The sequence below is a fragment of the Mastomys coucha genome, unplaced genomic scaffold, assembly GCF_008632895.1.
Source record: "Mastomys coucha isolate ucsf_1 unplaced genomic scaffold, UCSF_Mcou_1 pScaffold5, whole genome shotgun sequence".
Taxonomy (NCBI): Eukaryota; Metazoa; Chordata; class Mammalia; order Rodentia; family Muridae; genus Mastomys; species Mastomys coucha.
In genome coordinates this window covers 22,683,196-22,704,965 of record NW_022196911.1, presented here as the reverse complement: position 1 = coordinate 22,704,965, position 21,770 = coordinate 22,683,196, and the positions used below count along the sequence as shown (strand labels likewise).

At 38.8% G+C, this 21,770-nt stretch overlaps 1 protein-coding gene and 1 long non-coding RNA gene across 12 annotated transcripts in view; one reads left to right on the top strand and one right to left on the bottom strand.

The window, feature by feature from the left end:
* Positions 1 to 2,735, bottom strand: part of LOC116078488 — a 10,714-nt gene extending 7,979 nt beyond the window's left edge. Inside the window, exons 1-2 of the long non-coding RNA XR_004113566.1 lie at positions 2,609 to 2,735; positions 1,358 to 1,447 (exon numbers count right to left, since the gene is read on the bottom strand). This is a non-coding gene — a long non-coding RNA (uncharacterized LOC116078488). The remainder of the gene's footprint in view (positions 1 to 1,357; positions 1,448 to 2,608) is intronic.
* Positions 2,736 to 2,911: 176 nt separating this feature from the next.
* The window catches only part of LOC116077628 (zinc finger protein 420-like), a 40,563-nt gene continuing 21,704 nt past the window's right edge, over positions 2,912 to 21,770 (top strand). For 4 of the 11 annotated variants that reach the window (XM_031352287.1, XM_031352294.1, XM_031352297.1 and 1 more), the window contains exons 1-2: positions 15,760 to 16,072; positions 17,672 to 17,743. In XM_031352287.1, the coding sequence (XP_031208147.1) occupies positions 17,707 to 17,743 (37 nt within the window). In that variant the 5' untranslated portion in view covers positions 15,760 to 16,072; positions 17,672 to 17,706. Of the gene's footprint in view, positions 3,123 to 3,265; positions 3,335 to 15,759; positions 16,073 to 17,671; positions 17,744 to 20,215; positions 20,248 to 20,326; positions 21,761 to 21,770 lie in introns of those variants that run through there. The other 7 variants (XM_031352288.1, XM_031352290.1, XM_031352298.1 and 4 more) reach the window with 5 other exon arrangements.

Genomic DNA, 21,770 nt, shown 5'->3' with positions numbered 1-21,770 from the left:
AATAACACAGGTCATCCATTCAAGTAGCACTGATGGTTGTAACTAGAGGCAGACAATACCTCAAGTACATGAAGCAAGCAATGACAGAACTGTAAAAAGTAAATAAGACTGTGATCCAGGGAAGCTTAAGCACTGACTATTCAGTGATATTGGAAATCAGAGAGAACATTAGTGAGAAAGATGAAGAGCACAAAAAAAAAAAAACAGTAACACTTAACAGGCCTCCAGAAAGTCATCCCATACAGCAGCAGATGAGGCCCAGTCTTCTCAAACTTTAAGCAGTATTATCCATCACAGTCAAATCAAAATAAGTCAACCTGGCCTAGTAATGCAAGCCTTTAGTCCCAGAACTTGAGAGGCTGTGGCAAGAGGTTCTTAGAAATCAAGTCAAGCTTGTTCTACACAGAGAGTTCTAGAACAGACAGGACTACATAGAGAAAACATGTTAAAAAGACAAAAACAAACAAATAAAACCCCCAAATCCTCAATCATAATAAAAATCAATGTTGAAAAGGTGAGTTGTACAAAAATTGGAAGCACTGACGTCAACAGTAGAGAGAAAAGAGTAAATACATAAAAGACATGTGAATACTGATTCACTGGTAGCATGTTCTTATTCAAACATGTGAAGAAATATAAAAGGATGTATGTAAGATTTTACATACCCAAATCCTACAAACATTTTTAATATAAAATGGAGAAAATTGTCCTAAATTTATAAGATTATGAGAAACCACAAAGAATTAAAAAATTATGAGAAAAGAACCAAACACAGGAATGATTTCAAAATATACTAAAATTAGAGCAACGTAAAATATTAAGAGTTGACATGAAGAGAGACAGCAGGGGATATCAATGGGAAAACAATGTAAGTGAAATTTGATATGCTACAAAGATATTAAGCAAATCTTATCAGAATCTTGCCGGCAGTATTTTATGAAATGGAGAAAGAAATTAAACCCTAAAGAAATAGAGAACATGAAGGAACTTCAAAATGCTCCAAAATTCTAAAAAAGCAGAAAATCCAAGAGGCATCAATTGTTCTAACTAAACCTTACATTAAAATTACAATAATGAAAACATTTAATGTTTGTATGAAGACATGTTCAGTAATGTGAATGGGAGAGGGGCAGATCACCCACATGCAAAGTCAGATAAGACCATACTTGCCTCTGAGTATTAATTCTTACATAAAGTCTTCTAATACCTACAGTAGAAATATTCTGATATTATTTTCAGTGGTATTCTCTAGAAACCTTTTGAATGAAATAAAATCGAGCAAAACCAGTTAAGATCCTGTTTCTAGTTAATATCACTTGAGCCCTTCCCTACCCCTCCCTCAGTCCCTCTAACATACCTGGATCCTTTCCTACCATCTCACTCTTCACCATCCAATGCTTTCTGCTCTGCTTTACAGGGGAGAAGATAAGTCTGAGGAGTGTGACACCTGCATAGGAGAAAAGATTCTTCAGAAAGCACCCTGGAACTTGACATGGAATGAAAATAAAAGATGTAAACATCCACCAAAGGGATAAACCGGAAGGAAAGAAAGAATATCCCCCCCCAAAAAAAGGGGGTCTTGTTTCCTCTAAGGATTTCACCTCACTCTGAGATGAGAAACTCATTCACACACAGCTCATACATATGCAGGGTGTTTTCCCAGGAAACCGAGAAGGAGCTAGGGAGACTACTGTTCACCAGCTGGCTGCAATTCAGCAGCAGGAAGTCTCTTCGAAAAGGCCCTGAGAGCCATTCTCACTCCTCCAAGAAATTCAGTCATAGAATCCAATGTCAACAAACCATGAAATAAAAAACAACAGCTACCCTTGATGTCCAGGATCAGAATCCTTTTCTTGAACGAAAAAAGACATTTTTCTGATACAGGTGAGTGACCATAATTATTCAAAAGATGCTCTCTAATGTTTAACCCATAGTAAGCTTTCTAATTATAAAAGTAGTGTGGCCTGATACATTCTCCCAGCACTACTGGGCTTGCCTGGACCTAAGGTGTAAAATAAGAACTAAGTATATGAAGACATATTTATGAATGCTATATTTATAACCCAAACTGCATATACCTCAGATAGAAAATTAATGGGCAGTAAAAAGTTTGCTAAGTAAGTGCTAATATTTATAGGCATAACTGTGACACTTGATAAAGTATATTTTCCTATTCAGCTAAACCTATACTGGTTGCTCCTGTGATTATTATCTACAAATCTCTCTGGGGATGTCTAGTCACCAGAGGCAAGGGACACTCTCTTGAATAAGCAAGTGGTAAAACAGAAGAGTTAGAAAGCAGAGATCAATTTAAATTCCAGGAGTTTTATAATTGCCACAATGGCAAAGAGAACTTTGTTTGCAAACAACAGATAATGTAAGTGTTCTGCCAGATTATTTTATATCTTATTTTATGACTGAATATTCTAGCAACTGTAAAATGAGTGTACAAAAAATCACGATAAACCCCAGTTCCTAGGATCTCAAACTTCCAGGCAATGGTAAGACATCCATAACGGAATTGTGAGAGTAGCGTCCTTAAGATCAGCTGCCAAAACACATCCCGGGTCCCTTCTTGACAGTTTCACAGCCCCTCAGCTCCTCTGACCTGGAAGGTTCCAGGGCCGCCAGGCTGCGCTCCGTAGGTGACCGCTGACTTCCCGAGGATGCTCAGCGTGACACCCGCGGCTTATGGAAGTTCTCGCATCCCTGGAATACGCTGCCCGCATCTTTCACCTCCCACTTCCGGACCCCGTGGCACCCTGAGTCCCTCTGGGAATGGCGGAATTTTCTGTCACTATGACCTGGTTGGTCGGAGCGACTCCTTCTGGACCCGCCCAATAGATGTAGGTTTCCTGCTTTGCGTTCCTTCTAACCCTGCAGGCTCTTTTACTTAGCTTCCCAATTCCTCCCAGCGGTCATCAACGCCCCCTCCCCACTCCCACACACACCCCTCCACACGCCTCCCAATATCATCTGATTAGGCAGCTGTGCTCACTCTCCCCTTCAGGAACTGTCCCTTAGAATCCATCTCAAGCTGCCTTCCACAGAGCTGCAGCTGCTGGGCTGCCCTGGACCCACTCTGCACCCATGCTTGCCAGCCTAGCCCAGAACTGGATCTGGTAAGACACTGCACCCAGGGATCTGACCCCGACCCTAGGTTTTGAACCCTTCAGATACAAGTTATCCTGCCTTGGGATACCAGGCTTCTGGGCCAAAAAGCACACAGCAAAAGACAGTAAACACCCTAAATTCTGATGCTTAGGTCTTTCTGGGAGGCATGCTAAAGATACTTCCATATATAGCACAGAAACTTGAAAATTCGGCTTCCATGGTGAGAAGGTGTTTTGCTTTGCTTTGTTTTTGTGGATTAAGTTACAAGGGTAGGGGTTGGGGCAAATATGAAAGGAGGAGGAGATGAGTGGGATTGCATGATGTGAATGAAATTCACAAAGAATCGATAAAAGCTTAAAAAGAATGAGGAAAAGAAAAGAAATTTCAGTGATCAGTGCAGAAACGTGAGGATGTCCAAGGTGCAGAAAATAAGCAATGTATGTATATCGGTACAGTTATAAACACGTCAGTTACACCATCCCATCTATGGTTTTGGAAATACTAAAGAGTAGGGGGAAAGGAAATAATAATAAGAAAAGGTGAAATGGGCATGGTATACAATTCTCCAGACTGCATACAACTATTGTTGTAATCAGTAACCCATAGCAAATGCACATACCTGCACTGGCCTCACTCAAAACCAGCCCTAGCCATAATCAGTCTCAGAAGGGGGCAGACTCACAGGGTCGCACCCTAGACTCTAGATTGTGGCTATAGTTAGATTTCAGGAAAAGAGGAATCACTGTCTTTGGTTGAGTCTCTGTTGAGCTCACCAGGCTCACCAGATGGCTCACAAAACAAAATGAATAAAAATGAACATGAGAAGGAGGGAGAAAGAAAGGACAAAGGGAGGAAGGGCAGAGGGAGGGAGGAAGGAGAGAGGGAAGGAGAAAGGAAGGAAGGAAAGGAATAGAGGAGGAAGGGAGAAAGGAGAGAGGGAGAAAGAAGGAAGGGAGGACTAGAGGAGGGAGGGAGAAAGGAGGGAGGGAGAAAGGAGGGAGAGAGGGAGGGAGAGAGATTAGTTGAAGTATGAACTAAGACTGTAGGGAGTAGGAAATGAGAGTATACACTACAAAAGGTATTTCATGTGAAATGTCAAATAACAATGGTGATGATAATAATAATAATATTAGCACAAATGTCTGGAATTTCATCTTTAGCATGGCATCAGGTAATGCTAACTTCATAAAGAGTCTGAAAAGAACAAGCTCCATTTTTTACATAAAGAATATTTTAAGTAGCTTCGGTATCAGTTATTTTGTGAGTTTGACAGAATTCTGTGATGAATTAATCTGCTTCTTGGGTTTTTTTAAATGCGGGGGTGCTTTTATTCTTGATGCTCTTTCATTGCTCTTTAACTATCCATTTATTTCATGTTGGTGTAATTTTGGTATGTGGTAAGAATCAAAGTATTTGTGCATTTCATTTAGAGTTTGCAATGTAGCTGCCCAGAGGTCATGTCTACTGATTCAGCTATGTAGTTACCTTGGGTACTTCTCAATTTATGTTGCCAAAAATCCAGTATAAATAGGTATTGGAGAAATAAGGTTAAATCTCTTTTAAGATTCCATCTCACCAGTCAGAATGCCCATTACCAAAATAAATAATTCTGATATGCATGTTAGGAAAAAGACTCTATTATACAGTGCTTGTTGGAGTGTAAACTAGAGCAGCCACTTCGGAAAACAGTCTGGGTTTTGTTTGATTTAAAAAAAAAAAAAAAAAACCCTAGAAATAGAACTAGCATATATACTACACTGCCTAGCCATTTCTTCATAGATTGTTTCCTGATTGATCACTACAATTCTCCATGCACTTCTGCATAGGCTGGGAAAAAGAGGCACCAGTATTACCAACTCTCTTTAGAAATTCTAGCTAAGAAATAGATTTTCTATGAATAAAATGAGGATCAGGTTTCGCTGCTGTGTTCTGGGGTCCCAAACTGTGATGTCATGATCACGATAAATTAAAGGTCATCCCAGCTCTAAAGGGAGGTGAGAGCTCAGAATCACAAACCCAGGGCTAAGGGTCTGTCCTTAAAGCATAGCCCATGGACACCTTTCAGATGACACGGCTACTTATTTCATGTGGTGAGGAGTTTTATTGTTTCCCAGCTTATGCTTATGCAATAATAATAATAATAATAATAATAATGACACCAGCTAATAGATTCTGCATATCTAAATGTACTAAATACATTGGTGATTAATAATGCATCTGAGTTGAGTTAAGGAATGAAAAGAAAGCCTTTTCCTTTGGAATCATTTAATTATCTAAGATTGAATCCAAATTGGCATTCTCTACTTCATGTTCTCTGTGCCTTTTATCTTCTGTCTGTTGCATGAGTTTGAATCTGTTCCTGCCTGGCAGACTGTCTTGCGAATCTATCCTTGTGTTTCTGTCTTCTGTCTGTCTCTGTGTGTGTCTGTGCGGTTTGTGTATTTCTGTCTGTCGTCTGTTGTGTATGTGTGTGTATCTGTCTGCCTGTCTGTTTATCTCTCTGTTCCTAGCAAACTTTTTCTGTCTTTTTTTTTGAACAGCAAGGACAGCATTATGTGGGGTGGGGGTAGGGAATGGGATACTTTACAGAAATCTTTAAGGGAGGTTTACAGAGGATTAAGACACTGGCTCCAACTAACCTCAATCGATCAAGGTAACAAACAATATTACAAACATCACTGTTTATCAACCAGTACCTACAAAGGCTTGTTCATTTCAGGAGGTTGCTTTTAGACTCTGTATTCGATGGTTTCAGCAAATGGTACATATGCATAATCTAGGTCAAGGGCACAGAAAAGTACATATTTGAAGATTTCACCTATGCAATACCCTAGGTGGAAAAAGATAATTCTGTGAAGGCAAGTAATATGTATTGTTATATTGGTCTCTTAAAAAGAAGGTTAAACAAGTAAACGAAGTATACAGTAGGATAGGAGTCTCAAGTCTTAAGTGACCTCAAGGTATGTTATGAACTTTGGCTATAAGGTCCAGCAAACGTTTCAGTCTCTTACACTACAATTCTAAAGAAAAAACAGAATCACAAAGGGCTGTCTTAGAAAATTAATAAATTTAATGGGAACCCTTTAAAAACGCAAAGAAAAAATAACATGAGTTTTTTTCTCAACTTGGGAGGAAATACATTTTTGTGTCTTCTAAGCAATGTTTACCTTGGAAAGTTCTCAACAGACTATCATTCCTAAACATGACTGAAGTACATCAATTCATTAGTGAATGTTCCTCAACTGATCACAGAAACCCTATTTCAGTTCTGAAATTTGGATCTTGTACTTATTCTGTGTGACATGTGAGCAAACACCACAGAATTTGCATTAGAAGAGAATGAAATGTTAAGATATTGAAATTCTGGGCCCTGATTGGATTAGAACGCCTCCCTGATACCAGCCAAGCATTCAGCCTGAAGTCAAGCAACAGTCTGGGATGCGGGACTTTAAAAAGACATTCCATACAGTACAGGAAAAGCAATCTTTTGTGTTCATCTGTGAGACTTTTTGTTTTGCTTTTATTTTCTAATAAAAGGTTAACATTTTTGTGTAGAAAAATGAGTGTTTCCTAGACTCTGAATCATGAGAGTCTACCTTGAGTTAAATGTCATTCACGGATATAGCACAATTCGGAGACTGTCTGTCACTGATACATAAGTTTATACCACCACTCCATCCTGTCTTCTGCAGCCTCTGCAGCTGTTATATTCTGGTTCTCTTTCTGCCATATTAATGAAACCATCTGATTTGGGACTAAAATTCTGGAACACTGTGCCCAAATTATCTTCCTTTCCTTAGATAATTTTTAATTACTTTCTCAAACAAAAGAAATCTCATTAAACCAGCACCTACTGTGAATTCACATGTTTATTTCTCTACTTTATGATCCATTTTAAAGATAAACACAAGATACTGTTATGATGACTTAAAAATGTCTCACAAATAATTTTTATGCCACGATTAGTGGGGTTAGAAGCAAATCAAAATACTGACTAAAGGTTTGAAAATAAACACTTGTCTTAGAGTTTTACTGCTGTCCCAAACACCACGACCAAGGCAACTCTTATACGGAGAACATTTAATTGGGGCTGTCTTACAGGTTCAGAGGTTCATTATCATCAAGGCAAGAATTTGGCAGCATCCAGGCAGAAATAGTGCAGGAGGAGCTTAGAGTTCTACATCTTCATCTGAAGGCTAGCAGGGTACTCACTTCCTGGCAGCTAGGACAAGGGTCTTTGCACCAATACCCACAGTGGCACAACTACTCAACAAGGCCACAACCTCTAAATTTTGCCACTCCCCAGGCCAACCATATATAAACCATCACATTCCACTCCCTGACTCCCATAAGGCTGTTCAAACATATGAGTCTCTGAGGGCCATACCTAAACATAGCATAACACAAAATACAGTTGGTCCAACTTCCAAAGTCCCCATAGTCTATAACAGACTCAACAATGTTAAAAGTCCAAAGTTCAAAGTCTCTTCTGAGATTCACCCAATCACTAAACTGCAATTCCCAAAGCAAGACAGGAAACCAGTTGGGCAAACTCCAAACTCTGCATCTCCGTGGCTGATGTCAAAGCAGTCTTTAGATGTCCAACTTCTTTTTCATCTTTGTTGACAGCAACAAACTTCTTTTCCTAGTCTGGTTCAACTTCCTGTTAGCAGCATTCCTCAACAGATACACCATAGCTCTGGCATCTCAAACATCTTGGGGTCTCCAAGGCAACTTTAATATTATTGCTTCTTGTTGGAATATTTGGGATCCACACATGATCTTCTGGGCTCCTCCAAAGGCTGGCATCACTTCTCCAGCTTTGTGTTTTATAGCACTCGATGCTCAGGTTGATCCACTCGACTGCTGCTGCTATCCTTGGCGATCATTCCAGAGTACTGACATCCCCAGTATACTGGGGTCTTCCACTGCAACTAGGCTTCACCAATAGCCTCTCATAGGCTCTCTTCATGATGTCAAGCCTCAAATCCTTTGCATGACCCCTTCCATCCTGGGCCATCAACTGAGGCTGCACCTTCACTAATGGCCTTCCATGGCCTCTCACAGTGCCAAGCCTCAGCTGCTTCTTGAGTACTCAGAATTAAATATGTATGCAACCCTATTGGTTCTTAGTACAAACTTCTCATATATATCATACATAATGGTTCTCTGAAGTAAACACTAATAAGACCAATACTGATGCATGATGGAACAGATCCAGTAACTGACATCTTCTGAAGTGTTCTAAGACAAGTAAACTAAGAAATCTTTTGGATAACCCTAGTATTGGAGGCCTTTTGTGTTTAACTAACACCATACATACGGAGGTCACTCTGTTCAGAAGAAGCTTCACTCTGATCTCCGTAGCCTCACAAGAACTGATAACAACTTTTTCATTCTTAACTGAACTGCATCTCATGCAGAAGGTGGGACAAATAGATGATGAGGCAATAAAGAACTTGGGAAAAGAGCAGTCTGACTGTTGATATTTAGAATGTTTCTCCATTTTTTTCCAGAAAATTAGAAGAAAAGTTTAGTCCAACTCTAAAATCATGATATTTCATTAAGTGTTCTACAATGAACATCATTGCTCAGAATATTCAAATTTCTTTTAAGATAAAGCCTTTTTTTAAAAAACTTAATGAAGACTTTAACTATCTATTTTAAGTTATGTAGTTGAATGCTTTGCTGACATGTATATATTTAAACTATATATGTGCCTACAAAACCTTGTGATCCACTAAGTGGCTATTGGAAACCGATCTGATACCTTCTATAAAACCAGCAAGTACTTTTAAACAGTGATCCATCTTTGCCACCCCTGGGAATTATTTTCTTACCAACACATTTATATTCATTAAAAGTAATAGACAGAAAGACAATATTTTTTCTAGATATCAAATGTTCTGGATCATGGCAGTTTTTTCTATTGCTGATTTCTAGCTCTACATTATATGACTTCTATGACTTCTGCACACACACCTGTGTGTTCCCCATGTTTCTTTAAATGGAAATTCTCAATGTTACTTCTTTAACCCATTTCTGAGATGATTTTTATGGAAAGATGTTTGTGTGTTCTCCAATAGAAAACGTTGAGAGTTATAATAGAAGGACATATCTGCAACAAAGGAAATTAGATAATTTTCCTACATCATCAATTGACATTAGATTTATAACATGCAACATTAGTACAGTCTGAGGATATTAGCAAGTGAAAGGGACAGAAAAATTCACATACTTCTGCTGGCAGAATGTATAAACACAAAAATCAAAATCCTAACAACTTGCTTCTCTGAAATCTCTAAAACAATTAGAAAAGCATGATACCGAGATCACATGTGAGGAATACAATTTATTAATCACTAACTGGGATAGTATAATTATGGAGAGGCTGGAAAAGAAAGTCCAGGTGCTGTAAAGCCACAAAGCCTATGTGAGATGGATGTTAAAAGGGAGCTGGATCAGATGGATGTTAAAAGGGAGCAGGTGCAGAAGTCATCAGGAGGAATCAGATTCGGGAGAAGGAAACCCAAATTTGGAGTCATAGGCTGGAAAGATAACACAGTAGTTAAGAGAAATTTTTCCTCTTCCAGAAGACACAGGCTTGTTTCTCAGCACCCATTACGGCTGACAATCATCAGTAACTCCAGATCCAGGGCTTCAAATAACTTTTTGTGACCTCTGTGGTTAACATTCACTCACATGTCTCATACACATATCTACATAGAGGTAAAACTACAATAACATAAAATAGAAATTTATTTATTTCAAAATAAATTTGAAAACATCTTTTAACATAAACAATTCACTAGAAAAAGTAAACAGTTTGCATTGTCTCAAAGACCTATACAGAATTGTTGAAGTGTGAAGTGGTAAAAATAAAATAAACCTTCAAAGAAATGGAAATCTTTAGAATGAAAAGGGAACCTAGAGAAGGAACACCTTCATTGGTTGTTCTTTATATGGCAGTGAGCTAATGTCCAGAATATGTCAAGAAGTAAAAAATATTGTGTTTGGTTTCATTATCTATCATAAAATGTTGGATGTTGAAATTCCTCAGCATTACTGTCTATTTTCTTCCTACCATTCTATCAATGATTGTGTCACATGTTTGGAAAGTTGTATAAAATACATTCATGTGGATAACATAGCCTTCTAGCAAATGGTATATTTTATCATTGGTCAGTATTCTTCATTTTGTGTTTTGATAGTCTTGTGTTTGATTGTCTGTTACCTTCCATTACTTTGGCCACCTGTCTTCTTTATTGCTGTTTATACTCAATGATATAGATTTTAAAACCTTCCTTTATACTCAGCCTTATGCGTCCTTATAATCTGAAGGAGGAAGGCCAAATAATTCAAAAGAAATGGATGCTTTTCTCGTAAATACATTCAAGATCAATGTAATATCTATTTTTTTCTGGGAATGTCACATATTTAGAATATGCAATCTGTTAATTCTCAGTTTTTCAAATTTTTACCTATGGGCTGGGGAGATGGCACAGCAATAAAGAGCACTTGATGTTCTTGCAGAGGACTGGAATTCAGTTTATAGCACCCACATGGTATCTAACAGCCATCTATGATTCTAGTTCTAAGGGGCTTAATAACCTCTTCTGACTTTGCATACTACTATGTGTACATTTTGTAAACATGGATATGTGCAGGCAAAACAGTCATACACATAAAAATAAATCTTAAGCCAGGCAGTCATGGTGCACACCTGTAATCCTAAGAATACTGAGGCAGGGACAGTTAGATCTCTTAATTCAAGGCTGGCCTCATCTTTCAGAGTGAGTTCTAGAACAGCCAGGGATACACTGAGAAACCCTGTGTCTAAAAACCTAACTAGCTAATTAAATATATAAAAGAATAAACTGTTATCTAAAATATTTCTTGGCCATAACTCCCTTTTTCTGATAGTCAAAATGTACCCTTTAATTTCATGGCTCTGGTGTAGCACAGCCTGTCTCCGTTCTGTCTTCCCCAGATTTTTGCTGCTATTGAAGAGGTATGGGTCTGCTGCCTTTATGTCTAAATATTTTATTATCTGACATGTATAATCCATTTACCTCTGTTCCTCTCTTTCAATCATTTACTAAACATAGCCACATAGCTATGTTACCAATGTGCTTACTCTACACATTAGATTCTGAGAACTGCTGACAGTTGTTCTCAAAAAAGAATGTTGGCCACAAGGTTACTCTGACAGCTCAAGTTTTTAATACTCCTTAATGTTGGATGTGCAGGAGTTAGTGTTTGGGTCCCACAAAGTTCTAGTCTCAAGTTCCTGGTGTGTTTTACTGCAATTTTTTGTAAAAGTTTTTTCTGGATGGTAATAAAGGATATTCTAGATGGTTCCATTATGAATAAAGAAATCATGAAGCTACAATATCAAAGTAGAAGAAAGATTGTGTTTAAATCTGAGTGTGTTGTTTAGAAGGAAAGACTATATTTGAGGTTTAGATGGTATGTGTGTGGGTCTCTGCAAACAACTGTGCCTGGTTGAGTAGCAATCAAGTGAGACAAGAAAGAAATCTAGTTCAACAGCACTCTGTAAGTATTACACAGTGCTGACAGGGTTTAGGTTGTGGGTTATACCTAAAGAAAATATTGCAGCTCTGAAGAAAAAGGTATTCTCAATGCTCTGAGAGAAAAGATATAACCAATGTAGATGTTACAGCTCTGAAGGGAAAGGTATCTTGGCAGTCAGGTGCCAAGATACACCACAATGTTATAAGGAACGACAAACCACACATAAGAGATGTATTGCTAAAAGAACAGGAAGGTGGCTGCATCTGCTCAGGTGAGAAGCAGAAGAGAACTGAATGGAAGACAGGCTTTAGATGGGGTTTCTTGATGAGGGTAGGATTTTCCGGGGTGGAAATTTCTCAGAACAGTGATTGGTGGGATTTTAAGACTGAAGCTTGGATGAGCTCATGAGCTGGCATTTTGCAAAACCCAGAAGTAAACTTTGCAGACATGGTAGTCAGTGTTGGTTCAAACTTCTAGATTCATACCCCAGGGTAGTTTATTTTAGGCATATTTAAGTGTAGTATAATTTTGGTAAAAATTTTTCCTGGTAACAATTATCACAATCTTCTGTGCACAATAAAGCTTAAGGTGTGACTACACTGAAATTCTTGCAAAGTACATGTGACTCTTCCATAAATGTGGGTTCTAGAGCTAAAGGGCCCAGAGGAGGACAAACAGTGTAGAAGTCACCATGCTACAAATACATGTGACATCTCCCCTAAGGTTGGGTTCTATTGACTGAGAAACAATGCCTTTACAAGGTAGAGTTAGGGCTAAGCATAATATTTTAGGATATTCCGTTGTGGCCTGGCCCTACATATAGCACACAGGTCACTAAGCAGCTAACTTCATCCATTTTTTTTTCCGTTTTGGCCAGAAAGCATCTCTTCCATTGAAGAGAAAACCCTGAGTGGTTAACATTCTTGGTTTCCCTAGAGCTTATCTGTGACTACAAGAACCCCTTGTCCCCAACAGATAAGAAATGTTTTTGGATATTTCTAGTTCTTAGGATTCTAGTGTTATGTTATGTAATTAGAAATTCAGTCAAAAGGTGTTTTCTGTAATATACATTATGTTGTTTAGAGGTGCAAAGTGTGATTACATTGCATGGTTGTATAGGCAAGTGAGGCTGGTGTCAAGGTGCATACATAACCTCATCACTCAGAACACTGAGGCAGGTGTATCCCTGTGTATTTGAAGCCAGACATCAAGCAGTCATTCCAAATAATGGGCTTCAATTCCCTTTTGGCATACATGAGCACATGTCCATACAGATACATCTTATTTATCTAATGTGTCTTTAGTGTTTGATTCAGGCCAAATTAGACATTGATTATTTACTCCCAAAAGCTTTGTGCCACCATTGCCCTAGCATATTTTGCAGTAAGGACAGATGATAGATCAAAGGCTTTTTTGGTTGCATTGGTGTTCACATTTCTTGTTATGTATGTAGCCTGAAAACTGCCTTCCCAAATCAAGGATATTAGAACATATGAGTGAAGGTTCTGTGTAGGCATCAGCTTGACCTCTCCATATTCAGTGAATTGTGTGAGTCTTGTCTTCATCAATGAGGCCTTGCCATCATTTTGTAGAGAGCAACATATTTGGTGGCAACAGCCTGGATTGTTTGAGTATTTCCATTGATCTCCTCTTGCCAACAAGTCAATTGGATATAACCCAGTCCCTGTACATGAAATTTCTTTTCTGGACAAGAGATGTCCAAATGGGATTCAATCCAGTATTTGGAGAATTCATCAAGATCATCTTCATATCTTTATAAAATAGCACTTTTCAAATTTTATTTTTTTCTTACAAACATCTTACAAAAAAGTACAGACAACAGGACTTCGAGGAGTATTGCTCTGTAGTTTTCTTTTCTTACCTATTGGCAGAATCGTAAGTGTGGCAATGCAATATTATGAAAATATATCTTATATTCTATGAGCATGTATATCACTTGCTGAAAACATCAAATACAGAGGCTGAAAGCAAACTTCTAAAACGAACATGCCTTTATGGATACTGGTTGATAAACAGTGATGCTTGTAATACTGTTTCTTATCTTGATCAACTGAGTTCAGTTGGAGCCTGTGACTTAATCCCTGTAACACTCCCTTAAAGATTTCTGCAAAGTGTCCCATTCCTTCCCCATGTGATGCTTTCATTGCTGTTCAATAAAGACAGCAAAACTCTTTGGTAGGGACAGACATAGAGACAACAAAAAGATACATACACAGAGACAGAAGACAAACACAGAGGGATACATTCACAAGACAGCCTTCAGGAAGATAAAGGTTCAAACTCATACAATCGACAAGAGGATGGAAGGCACAGGGATCATGAAGTAGAGAATTCAAATGTGGACTCATTATTAGTCAAATAACTCCTAAAGAAAAGGCTTTCATTTCTTTCCTTAACTCAACTCAGATGCTTTATTAATCACTAATGTGTTTAATCAATTCTCATTTGCAGGATCATTGTATTTAATCCATTCACATTTGCAGGAGCTAGTGACATTTTTTGTTTGCTTGTTTGTTTTGCATAAGCCTAAACTGGGAAACAATAAAACTCACCACAGTGTGAAACAATTAGCTTTGTCATTTGAAAGGTGCCCATGGGCTCAGAACCCTGAGCTTTCAGGACAGACCTTTAGCTCTAGGTTTGGGTTTCTGAGCTCCCACTTCCTTGCAGAGCTGGGATGCCTTTTAACCTGTTATGATCATGACAGCACAGCTTGAACCTCAGAACACATCAAACAAATATGGTCCTCATTTTAATCATGAAAATTCTATTTCTTAGCTAGATTCTGTAAAGAGACGAGGGTATCTTTTTCCCAGCCTATGCAGGCATGTATAGGCCTACACAGAGAATTATAGAGAACAATCAGGAAAATATCTATAAACAAAATGTCCTTTGGTTAATTTTTTTAAAAAAATTACTCTCCTGGGAAGATGCTAAACATGCTTTTTATTTATTTATTTAAAGGACAAAAATTCCTTGTGAAAATTCAGTGGTAATGCAGAAAGGTGAGGCTGTCAAAGATGCAGGAAATAAGCAATGTATATGGGCACAATCATAAACAAGTCAGTTACACTATGCCATCTATAGCTCTGGGAATATTAAGCAAGAGGAAGGAAAAAGAAGTAGGGAGAACAGGTGAGATGGGCATGACATGCCATTCTCCAGATTCCATACAACTATTGTAATCAGTAACTCAGAGCAACTGTACTTACACTGACCTCACTCAAGACTAACCCTAGCTACAGTCAGTCTCAGAAGAGGAGAGGGTCACAGGGCCCCACCCTGACTTTGGCAATAGGTCGATTTTAGGAGAAGGGGAATCACTGTGCTTAGTTGTGTCTCATCTGCTGAGACCAGCAGGTTCCAACCCATAGTTCCAAACCCACAGTCTCACAGATGATCCTGGTTAATCATTATGGGTCACAAAACAAAATGAATCGAAATGAATATGAGCAAGAGAGAGAAAGGGAGAGGAGAGATTAGTTGGAAGTATGGACCATAATTGTAGGGAGTAGGGAATTACAGTGTGCACTACTTATTGAATTCAGTTTACATATTCTACATTGTCCCTACTTCCTTCAGTCATTTGCTATTGTTTTGTTGCCCACGAATCACTTTGTTCCTGTTTTGAGTTTATTAACATACTTTATAAGCTTTGACCTCCTTGAACATGACTCTGGTTTTCAGTTCTGTATATTGGATATTCAAGCTCCTTTCTTTAGGGGATACAGATGTGATTAGTGCTTAGAGGCAACAGCATTCAATCTTTGTTTTAGTTTGTTTTGGGAATAGGATCTGAGTGAGCATCAGAATTTACTGGGTGACTGGGGGTGGTCCAAGGAGGAGAAGTTAGACGGAATAACGTATCTGATGGGATCAGAACCCAGGTTGGAGGTCAGATACCAGGTGTATCATCCTATTTGATCCAATTCTGGTCTAGCCTGGCAGCAAGTATAGGGGAGGCTGTTCAGAGCAGAGATCAAGTCCAGGTCAACCTGGCAGCTGGAGCTGTGTGGACCTGCCTGCCACTCAAGACTGAGTGGGAGGAGCTGTTCCTGATGGGTGGACACCCCTGCCTGGACTTTAGGGGTGGGGTACGGGGGAACAGTTGGCAAGTATTGGAAGCTAATTAAATAAAAAGGCCTATAGTAAGCAGGTTTAACGGAATCGCATAACCGGAAGTGGGCTATATTGGGCGGGTACAGAAGGAGCTTCTCAGAAAACAAGCGCGAGTGACAGGAAATTCCACCTTTCCCTGAAAGGACTCAGGGAACCACAAGGTTTAGAAGTGGGGGTGGAGACCCTGGCGGTGTATTGGGGTACCTGAAAACTCCCCTAAGTTTCAGGTGCCTCTGGGGGCATTTTGGAACGAGCCAGCAGCTCAGCAGCGGGAACCTCCCAGGTCAGAGGGGCTGTGGGGGCTGGGAAACGGGTGGGAGCGGAGGAGCCGGGGTGTATTTTCCTCGGCCGCTTTTAAGGACGCCGCTCTCGTAATTCTGCCTTGGCTATCTTAGCCTTGTTGGGAAGTTTGAGAACCTATGAACTGGGGTTTATTGTGACGTTTTCATTTATCTTACGGTTGCCAGAATATTTTCCTAAAATAATCTCGTAGAGCATTTGCAGAATCTGCAGTTTGCTCGCAGAGTTCTCTTTGCTCCAGCAGTCGCAAAGCTCCTCGAATTCAAATTCATTCATGCTTTCTTAACTCCCCTGCTCCACCATTTCCTATTCAAGAGAGTGGCCTTTGGCTCGGAGAATAGGCATCCTCGGAGAGTTTTGCAGATTTTAGTCATATGAAGAACGAGTTCAGATGTGATTGAAAATATACATTAAGCACCATAGTTATAACTAAGCAATATAATTAAGCACCACAGTTACAACTGTGAACTTTAAATTTTACTGAGCAAAGCTTTACTCCCCATTTATTTTCCATCTTAGATGTATGCATTCATTGATGTAAATGCAGCAGTCAGAAATGTATCTTTATATGTTGAGTTAAACTGTTACACCTTAGGTCTGAATGAAAACTGAGGACATGACTGCTCTGAGGTAAGGTTGAAGGGAAGATTATTGTAGGTTATGTTAATCCTGAGATTTGCCTGAGAAAAATCAATACCATCATTTGGGCAAGCATTGTTAAATATTAAATACTGACCAAGCTATGGCCCCATGCTACAGGCATTTATAAAGACAAACCTATATATTTGGTTCTTGGGCAGGTAGTGCTTACAATGTTAATTTGGGGCTTTACAGTATGAGAGAGAAAAACAGCGAGAGGCATCTGGAAGGGTTCAGACTTAACCTGGCCATGAGTTGGGGGAGGCGGAGGGGGTGTTAGGGGATAAGAGGCTCCCAAGAGAAGAACCAGGTGCCAAGGAAACACTTATCCAAAGATATGTCAATAGGCACCTCAGTTAGCCATTTTTTCCTAAGTTTCTTTGGTATCTAACAAGGCCAGACCAGTATGCATGCTGTGGAAGGGTGATGTCAGGCTACCTTATTTTTATAGATAGAAAACTCACTACAGATTAAATAAAATTAGAAAGCACTTTTTGAATAATGATGATTGCTCACTTGCATCAGAAACGTGTCTCCTTAGTTCAAGAAAATCCCATGTGGCCAAACTGTTATTCATGGTTGGTTGACATTGAATTCTGTGACTGTGGACTTTCTTGCCCAGACCTGCAGTCAGGGCTTTTTTTCAGAGACCTCCCTTTGGAAAAGTGCATCAGTTTGGATTCTGTGAGTCACAGTAGTTTTCTGGAGTCTTCCTTGCTCTTCCTCGAGGGTTCTTAGGAAAAGGACTCTGCATGTGTGTGAACTGTGTGTGAATGAGTCTCGTATCTCATAGAATAGAGTAAAATCCTCAGAGGAAAGACACATTTTTCATGTTATTTTCTCTTTCCTTCGTGTTTATCTTCTTGGGAGGTGTCAGCATCTTTCATTTTTATGCCATGGAAGGTTCCAGGTGGTTTCTGAAGAATCTTTTCTCCATATTCAGGTCCCCCATTGCTCAGCCAGATCTGCTCACCCTGGATGGTGAAGAGAGAGGAGGTGATAGTAAAGAATCCAGGTATGTTAGAGGAATTGAACAAGGGGTGAGGTGAGGCTCACGTGACAGTAAAAAGAGAACATGATGTTGGTTTTACCAGATTCTATTTCATTAATCATTCTGGAAATTTTCACTGAGTAATATTAGATGTTGAAAAAAGGATTTCTCCTTATAGGTTGTACAGTAAACAGTTTTTTTTTTTTCAGTATTTGATTAGTTTGGGTTCTCTGAAATAACTGTTGCCCATTGAAAGCAAAGTTTCTTTGACATAGACTGGAAGTTAGCACCAAACTATCTATGTGAACCAAGCCATTTGAACATGTAGCAAATATCAGAAGTGAATTTCCTTCTAGGACCTGGGGTTTCCACTAAAACCCATATATTTCCCACACATACACCCCGCCCCACCCCCATGTGCAGCTGGCCTCAGATTGAACCAGAAAGCCTTCTGTTACCCACAAATTGCCTTGGCACTATGGCACCAGTGGACGTGGCCTTGCATGGCAGACTGAGATTGTAGCACACAGGATCTATAGCTGGGTATGGACTTTGATGCCTCTATCCCCAACCCCAGTCTGCAGAGCAGTTTTTGACACCATGAATGCAACCACCAAGCTTTTTTCTGCCTATTCTATATTGTCCTCTTTAAGCATGTCTCTGTCCTTGAATTGTGTTTACTGATAGACTCTGAGTTAGTTCTGATTAGAGCACAGTAATTCCACTTGTCCTTTGTTTTTGTACTGTTTGCATTAGCTGTGCTTCTGTTCCTGATGTATGTTTCATCTGTTCTCACATTCTTGAGGGCTTTTATATTCAGCAAATGTCATAGTTTATCTCAGAGCTTTCATGTATCTATTGACATAGTCATTTTTCTTCTCTTACTGACTCTACATCTTTAGTGTCTGATGTTGATTAGTTCATGGGTGTTAAAAATAGTCTTACATTCTTGGAGTGAACTCACCTTTGCTTCCATTTCTGTGTAATATAGACGCTGTGTCTGTGTAGACCCTGAAAACTGGTCTGTGATTTTTCTTGGCATCCAATGCTTTGAGCTCCTCTTCTTTGGGCATTGAAGTAAAGGCAGCTCTGCATAATGACTTTCTAGTGTTCCTCTTCTTTGTGTTTTAAGTAATAATCTCCTTTAGGCAGATCTCCTAAGGTTTGTTTAAGGAAAGGAGAATTCCATACTAATCTGTCCAGTCCTCAGATGCTTTTAGAGAAAACTCCCTGCTTCGGTATCAGCACCTGCTTGATGTGTGTTCAAGTTTTATAATGTAGGAGGTTGATTTATTCACTTGTTTCTAGGAACTCATCATTTCTTCTTCAATTCTGATTCATTCGTATATGACTTTCTATGCCCTGCATAAGGTAACACTGACATCCCCACATATATTGTGTCATGTGGATTATATCAGTAAAAATTTTCTAGAGTTACTGCTTGATATAGTGCACAAGCCATCTATTTGAAAGCATTAATTAATGTCTCTTCTAATGACTTTGTTCTCTTCTTATCTTTTGGAGGAGAAAGGCTCCCCCACTCCATGTTTTTCCTTTCCTTTTAGCTATGTTTTATATAGGTAGAGATTTTCAAGAGAGGTTATATTAGTCAGACTTCCATTTATTTCTTTAAAATATTATTTAAGTATGGGAGTATGCATCTGCATTTTTTATATACACTGTATTCATGTATGAAACCCATTGAGCCCTGTTATATTCATTAAACCCGTAGCACAGGAGACACACAAACTCATGAATTGCCTTGTATGTAGAGAGAATTAGACTATTTCTATTCAGAAACAGTGAGTATCCTTTTGCCCTAGAGATATTATTCCAGCCCCTACATTTAAATTTCTGGTGCACTTTCATGATGGAGCCAGAATTTAACACTGAATTCTATTTTTTGAGAAATGAAGGAGGAATCATAAATGATACTTACCTGTGCGACTTAAAATTGTGTTAGATGATTGAGCTCAAATAGTGAAGAAAAAAAATAGAGCTGAAATCAAAATATTCAGATTTCCAATTGAACAATAATATATTCAAAATTAATGAAGAGTTAGTATAATTCTTATACAACTTAGTACATTTGTTTCAATCACAGAAACTCTTCTTCAACTGAGTGCATTGTCATATATGCATTTATTTAGATATATATTTCTAACTATTTTGTAGTGAAACCTCGTGGAATTACTGAAATTATTATCTATCTATATTGGCTGTGTCATCTTTTAGAAAACTTATATAATATTAATGCTACATAATGCCAACTTTTCTGTTTACTTCATGGATGTTAGATATTGTTATAAAATAACAGCATAATATATTTGATTGTATATGTTGTTTGTAATGTTCTATTTATGCACTGATGTTACACTCCTTATTGTTTCAAGAAAAAAAAAAAACTCTGGCTTGTAATTCATCCATGCATTCTTCATTTTAGACTCCACCTTCTTCTTTCTAGAAAAGGTACAGCGTTGTATCTAGGCCTCAGGATCTCAACTGAGCATGTTAGAATAGTTAGGCAGGTGAGTCCTAACTGCAGACATTTGAACAAGGTTGATAGCTATAGAATTTGGAACCACAGGTTTAATCATCATAATTTATCATCTGAGATGTGACACTGGGATCCTATTTGAGATCAACACAGAGTTCTTAGATGTACATTCTGGCATCTAGAACTCAAGTGTTTACCTTATATTCCCTGAACCTTTACTGGTTATGACATCATCATGTCATCCTGCTTTTAGAGAGAAAAGAGGATAGCAATATATGTTGTAACTATTTTTAGAAAATAAATTTTATTAAAAATAAATGTAAATTTTATTTACATTTTGTCTTTTATTTATGTGTATTAGTATATTTGCCTAAATATATGCATGTGTGCTATGTAGGCCTCATGCCTGTAGAGTTCAGAGTAGAGGACTGTATCCTGTGGAACTAGACTTCAAATCTGTTGTCTAGCTAGGAATGGAGGCACACATGCCTTTAATCCCAGCACTGAGGAGGCAGAGGCATTTGGATCTCTGTGAGCTCCATGCCAGCTTGGTCTATAAAGAGAGTTCCAGGACACTCAGGGCTACAAAATGAACTTCTGTCTTAAAATAATAAGAAAGAAAATCTGATGTGTAGTGCCATGAGGATGCTAGGAACCAAACTGCACCTTAATAGACATTACAGAATCTGAACTGGAAGAGTAAATTTAAAACTGTGGTGATAGGGGCAATCCCAGCAGCACATAATAAATGAGTGATTATCCATGACAGTGTCTGTTGATATTCAGGGATGTGGCTGTGGAATGCTTACAGTACGAGTGGGAATGCTTAGACTGTGCTCAGAGGCCATTGTGCAAAAATGTAGTGTTGGAGAATTACAGAAGAATCAATAAAGAATCTGTTCTTTATCGGTATGGATGCCCTTCTTATAGAATGTCTGATACATCCTTTGTATTTATCTGCTTTGTGTATGTGTGTGAAGTCTCTGTACTGTCTTAGAGACTCCTAGAAATGAGGGAAATTCTGGTTATCACCATAACCCTATCGGAGTGCTTCCTTTACGTTTGTCTGTGTTCTCTGGAAGTGGGGCCAGTGTTATATTCTGCATGTTCTCTCCAACTCTCTTATTTTCTCCCTAAGGAAAGGGGCAGTAACACTGTGTAACCACACTAGATGCACCAGTGCTGGAGACCAGTGGTGTGAGCAATGGAGACAGCTCAGCTGATGTGCTGGCTAGTATTATGTTAACTTGACATACAAACTAGAGTTATCTGAAGGGTTTGAAGTTCAACTGAGATAATGCCTCCATAATATCTAGCTATAAGGCGTTTTCTTAATTTGAGATTGATGGAGAAGGGCCCAGCCCATGTGAATGGTGCCATCCTTGGTCTGGTGGTCCTGGGTTGTATAAGAAAGCAGCCTGAACAAGCCTTTGGAAGCAAGCCAGTCACCAGCACCTTTCCATGGCCTATGCATCAGCTCCTGCCCAGGATCTTGCCCTGTTAGTGTTCCTGTTCTGACTTCCTTCAGTGATGAAAAGTGTTGTGTAAGTATAA